The 13604-nt window shown below is 46.2% G+C and overlaps 1 protein-coding gene across 2 annotated transcripts in view; it reads left to right on the forward strand.

The window, feature by feature from the left end:
• si:ch211-126j24.1 (phosphofurin acidic cluster sorting protein 2) overlaps positions 1-13604 on the forward strand; it is a 78275-nt gene that overhangs the window by 54340 nt on the left and 10331 nt on the right. For both annotated transcript variants that reach the window (XM_036532400.1, XM_036532408.1), the window contains exons 6-13: positions 235-326; positions 1948-2028; positions 2924-2983; positions 9214-9365; positions 9862-9955; positions 11298-11381; positions 12366-12496; positions 13197-13329. In XM_036532400.1, coding sequence (XP_036388293.1) covers positions 235-326; positions 1948-2028; positions 2924-2983; positions 9214-9365; positions 9862-9955; positions 11298-11381; positions 12366-12496; positions 13197-13329 — 827 coding nt within the window. The remainder of the gene's footprint in view (positions 1-234; positions 327-1947; positions 2029-2923; positions 2984-9213; positions 9366-9861; positions 9956-11297; positions 11382-12365; positions 12497-13196; positions 13330-13604) is intronic.

Genomic DNA, 13604 nt, shown 5'->3' on the forward strand with positions numbered 1-13604 from the left:
CGTCACAAGAAACTGTCATCTAAGTATAACTAACATCACCTGTCAGACCACCAACCCTTGAAGGAGAGGGAGTTTGCTGAAAAACCGACTCAGAGATGGGCATATCTTATTTTGATATTTTGAGACTAACATTGTGGCTGCAGTGTCAGTCCCATTTAGCACATACCCCAGAAGTGACCTTGGCAGTGTGTGAACAGTGACCTGACTCATGTGGTGTGGTTGCATCTCCTTCAGACCGCTCTCCAGACATCGATAACTACTCTGAGGACGATGATGACAGCTATTCCTCAGAGCAGGAGGCCAGCGATGACGCCGTTCATGGCCAGGTGAGAGTCGCATCACACACACACACACACACGCGCGCGCGCGCACATACACACACATACAAACATATGCTCACCGGCTCACTCATACATGCACAAACACACATGCACACACATGGGCTGTTAATTTCCAAGCGTTGCCTTGTGTCCTACTTTACCTCCCATTTCCGCCATCCCTCAAAGCAGATTAATTGAAACCGCTGTCCTTTTTGTTCTTTTTTTTTTTTTTTTTTTTTTTTTAGCGCAAACGATTTTACACAGCGATGCTATAGATCGCTCTTTCGGAAAGCTCGGAAGATTTGAAAGACAGCATGTCCCCGTTTCGCATGCACAGCGGCCGAGCACAAAAAGGATTAGCTTTAATGCACCGGCAGCTTTTTGCATCCCTTGGTAATTCCACCAGATTATCACGGTGGAACTCTTTTCATGTTTTCCCACAATGCTCGGTGCGCTAGATGGGTGTTTTCGTCGGGTGGAAGCGAACAGCGAAACGAAGCGTGCCTTAACACGCGAGCGCACGTCCCTGGCCCTCGCAACGCGGCGGGAGCAGCGACCCCGCGAAGCCAGAGGAAGGCGCTGGAGCACGGAGGGTCTAGCAAACACAGGTGCACCACAGGGGCAGTATATGGCAGTCTCTTAGCACACCTATCCCCTACCCCTGCTCCAGACTCATTGTAAAAAGGGGACAAAAAAGGCCTGTCTGATTAACATTTCCTCTCCCGGTAGCAGCAGGCTCTGGCTGCCTGAAGTTCAAACAATCTACAAAAGGAGATGGGGTTAGAGAGGCCTAGCACAGAGACACGGTGACAACACCGCGTGTTAACACGAGCCAGACCTGCTCTTGTGGTGTCAATATCAATCCAAAATAGCCTCTGTTTTCACAGTCAGCCCCTCTCTGCCTCATAGTTCAGTAATGTTTTATCATTTTGTTTGCCCGTTGGTCTTAGGCGCCCACAGAATGGTAAAAGAGGGGAGCCTTCTCCCAGAGGTGCCGGTCTCCTCTTCAGCTGTGGAGAGGCACCACCAGTCTCCACATCCTCTGGTAGAGCTGCAACTCGAGCCGCCTGCCGTCATAGCGAAGGGGATTAGATTCAGTTCAGATCGAAAGGATAACCGTGTCTGTGAGGGAAGACGCTTGCGTAACATCACGGTTCAGTTGGAGGTCCATCTCGCTAATTCAAACATCTCATCGCTCTGCATGATTGAAGACAAATGCTACCCTTCCTATGTACTCCAGAGCGCCCTCCTTCTGTAATGGCACTTATGTAACAGCAATATAGAGCAAAATAAGAAAACATTTTAATAAAGTCTCCATAATAAATTATATATAAATATATGCATACGTACATATATAAAGGATAGAGGAAATAATGGAAATTCTAAACATTCATTCTATGCATTCATTCATGTGTATGCATACAGTGCAGCAGAAGTTATGTGTATATTTTGGCATGCATGGAAGATATATATCCCTTATAATTCACTTATAATTTTGATTGTGTTTGATTACATACGTTACTTTGTCAGTAAGGGAAGTGCATTGCGTTGGGATTTATGCTGGTTTAATGGCACAGCAGAATCGCTGGTGGTGCATTAACAGCTGTCATTTCCATTTCCCTCTCAGGACCTATACGACGAAGATGACGAGGTCAGAAAGCCAAAGAAATCCCGGAGAAAAATGATCAGGACCACGTCCATGACGAGGGTAAGTGGGTCCCCCAGATCACACAGGAACCAAACCCCCCAAACAAAAAAAGCACTCGCTTTCGTGAAGCTGCGAGGACTTATTTGGAAAGCCAACCTAACATGTCGGTTCCCACACACCCAGTCAGCCTTGTTTACATGGTGCTTCCATACACAAGTGGAAGGCAAGGTGTGAGCCAATTAGGCTACCTCACTGCACCCTGTCTGGCCTGATCTGACATCTAATAGCCCTTGTTCCTTTCTAGAAGCCTGTCGAAGGTTTCCCTTTAATCCTCTCAAGTTAAACTGTGCAACTGGGCAAGGACAGGTATACAAGAATCAGTTCATCTCTTGTCAGATCAATAGAGGTAATGCGCCTCGCCCATGTTTGTGGAGTCCTAGAGACAGAATAACTTCTGTCTTCTCTGCCCCAACACCGTGCACTTTTCGGTTGACCTGGTTAGCCACTTGTGAAACAAGCACGTAGACTGCACATCCTCAAGGTCAGCTAGGTTCAAGCCTTTAGCCTGCGCAAAGAGTAAGTGACACAAAGTGACAGGGACCCAAGGCCTACGGCTTTTAAAACATTTACGGTGACTGACCTCCCCTTTAATTCTGCAGTCACTTGAGCATCCGTGGCCAGAAATCGAAAGCAGTTTACATCCTCCAGTAAGTATGTGCATGTATGTGTATTTACAGTAGACGTGCTTAGTGTTCATGCGAAGGATTATGGCCTTCTTTAGGGAGACCGGTAGCGTTCGACCGTTCCGACGCACAGTCACCATGACGACAGTTCACTGAAGCGAGACAGGGAATTCAGAGATATTTTGCTGGAGGCACCACACTCAATAGTAACAATATCCAGGATAATCCCGGATCTTATCTTAACTCAAACTTCCGACCTCCTTTCTCCACAGCAACCCAACTTTAAGCAGAAGTTTGTGGCCTTATTGAAGAGGTTCAAAGTGACAGACGAGGTGAGTGAAAACTGCAGCCAACATTTAGGGCACATTTTCAACAGGTCAACAGATTCCTACGCCTCAGTCCTGAACAGCTTTAGGCAAGGAGTCAGAAACTGACAGAGCAAAACTTGCAGTTTTGTAGCCCACAGTCAGCCAGCTGTGAAATGTAGCCTTTATTAAATTGCCTGGGGGTGGTTCGAAATGAAATCTCTAGATATTGATTCTCCAAACAGCATTGTCGAGCTTTATCTAATATGAGGGTGACAGAGAGAAAAAACAACAAAAGAAAAAAAATCATTGCAGCAATAAATGTTTTAACGATATGGCGCTCTCAAAGTTTCATTATATGTCATGCCGAGGCCTGTGAACCCATGTCCTCGTTGGCTGCATTTCCAGAAGAAATATGAAGACATTACAGCTCAATCAGCCTGGTTTGCTTGTGCCAGTTAATCTAATCACTGCAAGTTCATCATCTGGCTGCTATTTCTTTTTCGAGCTCGTCCTCTTGACTCCGGCACTGGCTAAGCACTCCTCTTTAATTGTATTAGCCCCTGGTCAAGCAGGAAGGGACAAGGATGCTACCGGGTGGCCCACTGTTGCATGTCGGGCAGCCTCAGTCACCCTGTGGGTGGCAGGCCGTGTCTGTGATCCTTATCAGCACCGGAGAGGCCATTTCTCAGGCCCTGTCATCACCAGCAATGTTTCAACAGTGCACGTGGTGGCTCCCGCTCCTGTTAATGCCGTGACCAGGGCCAAGGTTGGAGCAGTAGCCTCTGTAGTGTCCGAGATTATATCCCTGGCCGCCAGCTGATCCCTCGCCCCCACCTCCCCCCCTCCCCCCCGCCTCCCCCGCCCCCCCTTATCCATCCCTGCCCCCCTCCCACAGATGTCTGGTTTGCCAAGCTGCACCATACATACGCCCAGTGGGGTGCCCCTGTGGGCAGGGTGATCACCATGGTTACCAGGAAGTCTGCGCTCCCTCTCCCACCTCAAGAGTGTGCGCTGGGCTTGGCAAACTGCCAGAGGGCCAAGACATCAGAGCCCCTCATCGATTTATCTAATCAGGGCCAGTTTATTTAAATTTACAGTGGAAATTAAAACTACACCCGATCAAACGAGGGGTGTTGTTTATGGTGTCAGCTCTGTAGCTCTGTATATATAGCAGTCATCAAAAGCTCCTCCTCTCTGATTTTAAGAACTTGTGGTAATAAAAATACACTCATACACATATCATTCACAAACCTGCAGAAGAGCACTGAAGCTCACTGACACAGTCTGTATTACGGTAGAGTATTGTATTTTCAGTTAATCAGACTGATGAAAAGCAGTAATTAATTAACATCCAAAATCAATGTTCCTAATTTTTTTGTAGAACACATAAATTGATGGATAGAGTGCCAAGTAGTCACTATATATATAGTCTGTCAAGCGCAGTTAGTTTTTGTGGCATATATCAGATTTAGGTTTGAAAGTAATATGTCAAGCTTTCATGCCTTGTTTATTTTGTCAGATCCCCTAAGTACCTCTATGCTTTGTCCATGTGCCAGCCACGAGCAGAGAGCAGTCTTCGACACTCCTTTTCGGGAAAGACAAAAGCGAGCATTATTAAATCATTCTGTAGGGAACGCAAAACACTTGCTGAAACGCCTCCATTGTGCCAGGAAGCTAGGAGCTAGGAGAGCAGTGCTGACTTGTCAGCTGTTTGCTTTCAGTGGAAGTTTCCACAGCGCCTTACCTCATCTGCTGTGATGCTTCGGTAGGCATCAGTTCCCCAGAGCTTCGGGCGGGGGGCGATATACAGAGCCAGGCAGCTTGACTGACAGGCCAGACCGACGCCACCGGAGCAAATTTGCAGCCATCAGTCACACACACCACTCCGTCATGTGTTGCAGTAGCTAAATCACTCGAGGTGGATCCTACCCGTCAATAAATCTATGTAGAAATAAAATGAGGTGTTAAATATCTATTTTTCTTCCCTGCTGAAGTTCTCATTAAAGGCAAGGGAAGATCTGGATTTGATATGTGCTTTGTCTGTACCTGGCTGTACTTTCTATGAATAGCAGGCTATAATTGTACTTTAAGGTGTCTTATCAATCCTCTTTAATTGCTTGAATCATTACAGTAGTCAGGAAGTAAAAGAAGTGTCTGTAGGAAATAAATATGAGTTTGTGTAAAGCGCTCTTTTGGCAAGGTTGTAATATATTCCTAGTCATTTCACGCTGTATCTGAGATAGGAAACAGAAGTGAGAGTAATCTATATAGGGTGTCAATGCACAGGTTCTCCAAAGTGGTTTCAGACTGGATTGCCACACAGGTGTGCACATAGTGACAGTTTTACATTACATGACTACCTGAAAAGCAGGAAATGTATGAAAATATTGTTCTTCCTCTTGTACTTACATGGCATTTAAAATTCCCCATAGTCAGTGAGAGAGAGCAGCAGTTTCCTCGTGCCGTTTGTTCATGTGCGATTTGGTCGTACTTCCATTTTCACCCTCGCCGGTGATTTTCCCTGGTAGCCACGCCTACGGGAAAAGGCCCCGCCCCTCGAACAGAGCATCACAACGTCATCCATTAGGTGTTGTGGTCAGCAGACAGAAGGACGATCTTGGTCGTATTCTCCATCTTTGGTAACTAGGGTTGGGAACCAAAACTTGATTCCAAATTAGAACCGAATCCAAAATGCCAAGTACCGGGTACCCGTAAAAAAAAATTGAATTTCAGTTCTGCTTATCGGTTCCTAAACGTGATAACCTTTATTATTATTGCAAACAAAGGCTACATATCTGCAAGGACTTACGTAGCTATCGCCAGGACCTGTTTACGTGACTATATCATGCATCAACGCAACAGCCTGTCCATTTGTTTAGCCCTTTTGCACGTACGGTCACACCGGTGTGATTAGCCGTTTAGCACGTTTGCTAAAACCAGTGCAATTAAAACACTAGATTGGAATAAATCTAGCTAATTTTAGCTTTGAGGAAACAGCGATTTAACGTTAGAAATATAGCAAATGCTAACCGAAAACTATGAGAAGCTTAATAACGCTAATGAAAACATAACGAACCATGTAACGTAACATGCGCACTACATAGCATCAAAATAAGTTACATGCGAAAGGGTTAAATACAAACTAGCATGCATGGCTAACGTCACAATAGTGTAAAAGATGGACACTGGTGAACGGATAATGGGCAAAAATGTGGCCTCACTTTAGAAAATAAAACGGCGACAAGGCAAAGTGCAATGCGTGTGGGAAGCTAATTAGCTGCAAGTCAGTTTGCCCATCAAATCTGACCAAACATTTAAGGCAGCACGGCGTCGATCTGAAAGACTGTACAGTGTTTGATGTCTTGCGATAAGCAAGAATAAGCAGAATCGGAATCGATAAGCAGAATCAGAATCGATAAAATTCAAACAATACCCAACACTATTGGTAATGCAGTCGCATGATCCCCCTCCCAGTCTCCCCATATCAGAGGCAGCAGAGGTGCAGCATTGAAAAGATGGGGCCTCCCCTTCTCACCCGAGGCACTGCGAGACATCCTGTCCAGTTATCAGCTGGCAGCCCAGGAACATTATTTTCCTACAGACAAGTCGATCAGTAAAAGGCAGAGAGAGAGTCATTGGGTCATATCCCACGGAGCAACAGTGTCTGACTGGAATATGAATTGGAAGCCTGGAGCATTTACCATCAAAATGCCCACCCTGAGCACAGCGTGAGGGCATGTCCCGATCCCAGGTGGTTTTCTGCGCTGGTAATGTTTTCAAATGTATGTCTTCGCTACAACAAACCTGTGAGATGGAGAGAAAAACAAATTAAATATTTACATTGATTTCTGTAACTCAAGTCTAATGAGACATATATAGAGGCTTTTTTTCTTCATAAACACGTAGAATCGTGTTTTTCTTCTTCTACCCTAGAGTACACTGAGACCTGCATCCAGGGATTGAAATGTACCCACAATGCAGTGGGGCATCTGGTGGCTCTCTTAATCTGTCAATTAGCACGTCTGTAATCCATTCATTAAGGCTAGGCGGTCTGCTTTGCAGTCTATTGATGTCCATAAATCTGTGCTCTGGCAAGTGATGCAGGGGTTTTTGTGTCACTAATACCGAGTTTTAGCCTCTTGTGTTACCAGTAATCTCTTGATTAGTTACCTTCCTGTATATCATGGTGATTTTAATTTAGAGCCAGTAGGTAAATTGCAGATGAAGGGCCTTTAAATAGCTTGTTAAGCGGTGCAAAAGTGCATGCGTACTCAAATTGATCACCTTATTTTATGTCTTGCTTCAATGGTGCATTAATTATTACAAAATCACGCAGATGCTGTAAGAAATAAACATATTGCACTGTTATCTTGTTGTATATCCAGGACAATTTGATTCTTATAAGCGAAAGTGGAGTAGGTTACAATGCTGTACCATAGTCAAATGGCCTTAACTAAATCCAATTATTAATTGTGTGTATTTTAAAAATATTTTGCATGCAAGAGATGTGTTATTTATTTACGTATGTTATTTATCTATTTATTTATGCCAGATTCAAGATTCACATTCAGATTATAAACTTCCTTAAATATGTGCCATTGCACTCAGCTGAGTATCATATTTGATGTGCATGAGCACAAAATGACTTTTGTTGGCAGATTTGGCAGCTTGATTTGTCAAGAATATTTAAGCATATTACATTACATTACATGCACTTAGCAGATGCTCTTATCCAGAGCGACTTCCATCGCGATAGAACATAAGTGTATCCATTCAATTTAAACAAGCAACAGTGTCAGACCAGGCTAACAACACTCCCAGACCAGTGAATGTGAGGTTAACACTATTCAGGCCCTACCCTAAGCCCTACCCTAAATTAACTTGTGCACTCTGACAGAAGCAAATTATACTACGATACAACAGTCCCTGGAGCACAGAATCAAAATACATCACAATATTACACAAAATAAACATCAAATATTATATTAGCATTGGAAGAATTTTTTGTTTATTATATGCAGTTCATTCTCATATCAGTAATCCTTACAGATAGAGGTGTAGTGGAAGTGTAATTGCATGCTTTGCAGATGCACAAAAATACAGAATAAAATACAGGAAAATACAGGGCACTGGTGTGCAACATGTTCATGCTCACACAGCCACACGCAGCCACACGCAGCCACACGCATCCATACACATCCAAACACAGCCACACACAGCCACACACAGCCACACGCAGCCAAACGCAGTCACACACAGCCGGCAGTCTCCGCATTGTTTGTCAAATATAACACCTAGCTGGTTTGTGTGATGTGTTCCATTTACTGTGAGATCCCTGCCTGAGAGTGAAGATAAGACTGTCTGTCGCCACGGTATTGTGTTGCATGTCTTGTGCTTTCGAGAGTGACAAAGCAGGGGGTGTTAGCATGACAGCATTAGCACGGTACAGTGTGGTAAATGGCATCAGTTTTAATCACTCTTTCTTCCTAAGAGTAGTGGGCAATGTGAAAGCTTAAAGTGCTCCCTCTGCCCTTAGTAAGCAGGTAACATCAGGGTGTTTATGAGATGGGCGGGGCTCCATATTGTGTAACACACAGCTGTGCAGCATGTGTGTCTGTCAGAGGCAGCACGAATGGGGCCAATCTAAAGGCCCCATGGGAAGTGTGTGAGCAACAGTGTGTTGTGGTGGTCAAAACACTACATTTGGGGTTTGTTGGTTCAATTTACAGGTCAGACACTGCTGTAGAATCCTTAATGACAGTTCTTCACCTCAGTTCCCGCAGTAAGAACAGCTGTATAGTTGAGTTGCAGATAAGAAATAATAAAGATAAGATTTAATCATCATTAATGACCCTGGAGAAGGTTACCCACTAGGCATATGAAAGATGTACAGTAATGTGATTGCGGCTACTTGAACAGAGAGAAAAAATGTGGTCAACTGTGAAGAAGCAAAAGGATTGTATCAGGTAACATAGTTTAGCATGTGGACTTCGGCCTTTGTGGTCTTTCACTGTCTATATTCTTATTTAGCTTTGTTTGCTTGGCTTACAGCTGGCGACTGGATAAAGGTCCATTTCAGATTAAGAACAGTATTAGTGTGTGGAGGGAACTTAACAAGAGGAATTGTTTTTGTCAAGAAAAGTTTGATCAATATCTTCTACACAGTCCTTAGACTACCTCTGAAAGACCAAAGTCTATCCCTTTCCCCAGAGGGTGAGTGAAGTTTTCCTAAATGGCTCTGAATTCGGTGGCAGGTCCTGGACTCAGACCCGGTGGACCAGACCCAAGAGGTGGAGGAGGATCTGGACCTGCTGTATGACAGCCTGGAGGTGTACAACCAGAGTGACAGTGGGCCAGAGATGGAGGACAATGAGAGTGTCCTCAGCACCCCCAAACCCAAACTCAGGTGAGATCTCCCCCAGCCATCCATTAGAAGAACCATAGGTTTTAACTTGCTATAGTGCAGTGATTCTGAACTGTACTTTCATTATGATCCAGTGCAAGAATGAATCATTAACAGATCTCTTCAATGAATCTCTTCATTGCTGGTTAAGAGGTGTTATGTTCAATCACACGGGCCTCCGCTTAATGTCAGTATTAATTCGAGGATCAGTCACATCCAAGATCACTTATTCGGACTTTGGTTAAATGTCAGCCTTGTCTTGACACTGTTGTTTTGCTGCTTGAGATGCCCACTGGTTCTTTCACCCCCAGGATAAAGCTGTCAGCGCTCAGCTCATAACGCGTGACACGAGGATAACGCAGTGCTTTCAGTGTCATGCTAGGTTTGGTTAGCGGAGTCAAGGCCCCGCTCTGAGTGGCGGCAGGGCAAAGCTAGCACCCCAACGCGTTTCTTCCTCCCTCCCTCCACTCCGCTCATCAGATTGTCTTTGCGTCCCCAGACCGTTCTTCGAAGGGATGTCCCACTCCAGTTCGCAGACGGAGATCGGGAGCCTGCACAGTCAGAAGAGCCAGCCCAGGGACCCCGCCTCAGCTGTGAGTGACCCAACCCCCCATCTGTCACATCCCACCACCCCTCCCCCTCTGTACTGTCCAGTAACACAAGCACTGATCCCTGTAATAATAATAATAATAATAAAATTAGATAACAACAAGACATAAGGACAAGGCAGCACATAATAAAATATTGAATGGATTAAAGTCAATACCAGCATATTTTGCCCCTCCCTCTCCCTCCCGTCTCTGAGACACACTCACAATGTGATCAGAGCCTGGGCCTGGGCTGACCAAAGACAGGGGCACGGCCAGGACACGCCCCTAATCCCCTGCCGCCCCACGCCTCCTTGGTCATTTTTAGAGCTTGACATCAGAGGCACTGGTCATCAGATCAGCCATGGTGCTGCCAGAAATGTTTACCATCCGGCTGGTGTGTCTTTATGGGGCTTTTGGGAAAGCACTGTTTAGAAGAGCTTCTCTTTGATGGAGTGGGTGATGGGGGGGGGGGGGGGGCAGAGGGCAGGCCCATACCCTCTTGGAGTGTAAATTCAGCTAGCCATGAAGCCGGTGCAATGAAGTCAATGTTAAAAAAGCATACTCTGTATTCGCCCTGGTCCATAACGGCACTGAAAATGTGAGGGGTTTTTTGTAAATAAAACGGACTTACAGTGTCAGAAAGTGAAAGGATGTCAAACGCCAGTTATTTCCAGACCTCCGGCTGGGGTTAGCTATTTATATCTCTGTGTCTATACAAACGAAAGCCGGCTTCCATGCAGAGCCATTAGTCATACCTTATGTGTTAAAGCAAGCCTGTTATATTTCTCCTCTCAATTGCAAAGGGCAGGTCAAATGTAGGTTGTGGCAGGAATTAATTGGGTTGCATGTTTATAACAAATTAGCTTCTTTGTCCTTTGCGAATACAATTAAATGATTGTTGTAAGCTGAGAAAACACACAGAAGTGAGGTGTGATGAAATTACTAACTTCTGGGTTTGTGGCAAGTCTCACTCAAACACTGTATATGAAGTGTTCTGGCCTTGAAAGGGCACCTGCCCCTGTTTTCTAAGAAAAATGGCAGTACTTAATCAAGCCATTCTTATTTAAAATGTGTATCTACCTGGAGCTGGAAATTGGTGTTCTCTGGAAAAAGTCAGTGTTTGAACATGAACCCTGGAGGACTTTATGTCAGTTGTCCCTACTATATATATATGTAAATGGTTTGTTCATCCAAGCATATATTTCCCCTGGGTTTTAATTTCTCAAGGGAGCTCCCCCTATGCCCTTTAATAGATGTGTGTCATGAATTAAAGCACATGAACTAAAGTCAAGACAGCGCCCTCCTCAGGGCGGAGTTGTAAATGCAATTCTGTGCCATTTTGCAGGGCACTGACTTCCTGTCCGCAGAGAAGAGCAAAGTGTCTGGGGCCAGATATCAGGATGAAGCTGTTATGGAGGCCACACCAGGGGTAAGTCTGCCGCTGGGTAAAACTCTCGTGGTTTCATCTCTTTCACTCTCTCTTTCTCTCTCTCGCTCCCTCTCTCTCTCTCTCTGCCTCTTGCTTCCCTTCTCTCTCTTTCAATCGTCTCTCTCCCCCACTTCCATGTCTATCTCTTCCCCACCCCCCTTTCTTTCTGTCTCTTTCCATCTCTCTCCCTCTCTCACGCACTCTCTCTCTCATCCCCTTTTTGCTCTTCCTGTTTCTCACTCCCCACCCCCCCATTGGCTTCTCTTTTCTCTCTCACCTCTCCCTCCATTTTTCACATCCCCTTCTCTCTCTATCTCTCTTTTTCTCTCTCACCTCTCTCCTCTCCTTTCCCGCCTCTCCCTCTCTCCCCTTTATTTCCTTCACAAATCACTCTTTGATGGGGAAAAACGATAACACACGCTAACAAATGCGTAGAATAGGTGCCCGTGGTGCCTAAGAGACATCCGCGGCTCTTGTGGTTGAAGGCTGGATCGATGCTCCCTCCTGAGAGAGGGAAGCGTTCCCAATTGTTGCTGCCTCTTCGTCGTTCACCTGCCTCCAGTGCAAGCCTCCGTTTCCCGGGAGCCCTGGCTGGCTGGGTCTATCAATAGATCTTTTCATACCATAATGAAATGAGAAATGGGAACGGAGCACAGAGCACGTTCCGCGCTTCCTGCTGAGTCTCTCGAACCCTCCCTCAACGGTCAGAGTGCCTCCGTGTTATCGCTTCGCATGCTGGGGCGCATGCGTTGAATGCACGCCGAACACAACATGCACCTCTTGATAAACATCCGCCTCGCGCTCCAGCGTGCTGCTTTCAGGCCCCCGCCTGTATGGACGTGACCATGGCAACACGTCTGTATACCTGTCAGAAAAAGTCATGCCGCTTCGTAGGTCCCCACCAATTAGCGCTAAGTAAGTGTGTTTGGCGGAGGTGGGTCATCGCGGCGTCGCCGTCATCGCCCCTCTTTCTCGCCCCCGCAGGATGCGGAGGAGGAGGACGCGAGGACGGGGGCGGGGGACGCTGGTGGCGGCTGGGAAGCCAGCGCAGAGAAGCCGGCCAGCTCCGCCGGGAAACTCTGCAAGACGGAGTCCCAGAACCACATGTCACCAAGGTGGGTGCCTGCCACCACCTCCCATCCCAGACACGCACCCCACCTATAACCAACGAGTTTCACCGACTTTAACTCTGATTTTTGGCATTCTGTTTTAACATCAGGATATGAATATGTATTGAATAACATTATGTGTTATTATTCACCGTGTTGTTCTCCATGAATATCAATTTGCTGTAATGCCTAGGAGACCCTCCTGTGGATTCCAGAAGCAATGCTCCTGTAATTAGGTGTAAATACAAATCTCTCACGTTGCTCTTGAGACGGTGTGTGCTTGCACAGTGTACATTTCGATTCACAACAGCAGAAGCTGTTTGCCTCGCATTAATCTAGCAGGACCACGGCGGTCCTTTAGGTGTATGGACCACCCCCCAACCGCTGCTACTGGAGTGGCAGTGTAGCATAGTGGTTAAGGAACAGGACCCGTAACCGAAAGCTTGCCGGTTCGATTCCCCACGGGGGCACTGCTGCTGTACCCTTGGGCAAGGTACTTAACCCACATTTGCCTCAGTAAATATCCACCTGTACAAATGGATAAAAACTGTTTAAAAAAAACTGTAAGTTGCTCTGGATAAGAGTGTCTGCTAAATGCCAGTAATGTAATGTAAGGTACTGCGGGTTCAGCACCCCACAGCATCCGGTGTCAGGCGGGCGGCCTCGTTACGCGCCGCGGTGCTATGTGACGCTTCCTCTCCCCCAGCAAAGCAGAGAACAAGCTGCAGCGGCGGCCGCGCAGCACGTCCATGAAGGACCGGCAGAACTCCAAGGCCCAGAGCGACCGCACCAGCAGCATGGACAGCGAGAGCTCGCCGGACTCCCGGCTCACGGCACAGGTAGGGCCACACGGCAGAGACAGCGCCACCTTCCAGACTGGAGGTCCCCTAACAGGAGACCTCTAATGCTAGGCTTCCACACAGCAAAACACCTTGCGAATTTCGTCCTACAACTTTTCGTTCTGGGGGCGTGGTCGTGAAAATTTGGCTTGTATAGCCTGGCTATCCTATCAGTCTGCGAAGTGTATATGTGGTGTCTGAAAACGTTAGCAGTTAGCCTGTCACCTAGCTCAAATGTTTGAGTGCTTAAATGAAAGTCTACAGTGGTCTATTTG

Source organism: Megalops cyprinoides, chromosome 1 (assembly GCF_013368585.1).
Source record: "Megalops cyprinoides isolate fMegCyp1 chromosome 1, fMegCyp1.pri, whole genome shotgun sequence".
In the NCBI taxonomy this organism is placed as follows: Eukaryota; Metazoa; Chordata; class Actinopteri; order Elopiformes; family Megalopidae; genus Megalops; species Megalops cyprinoides.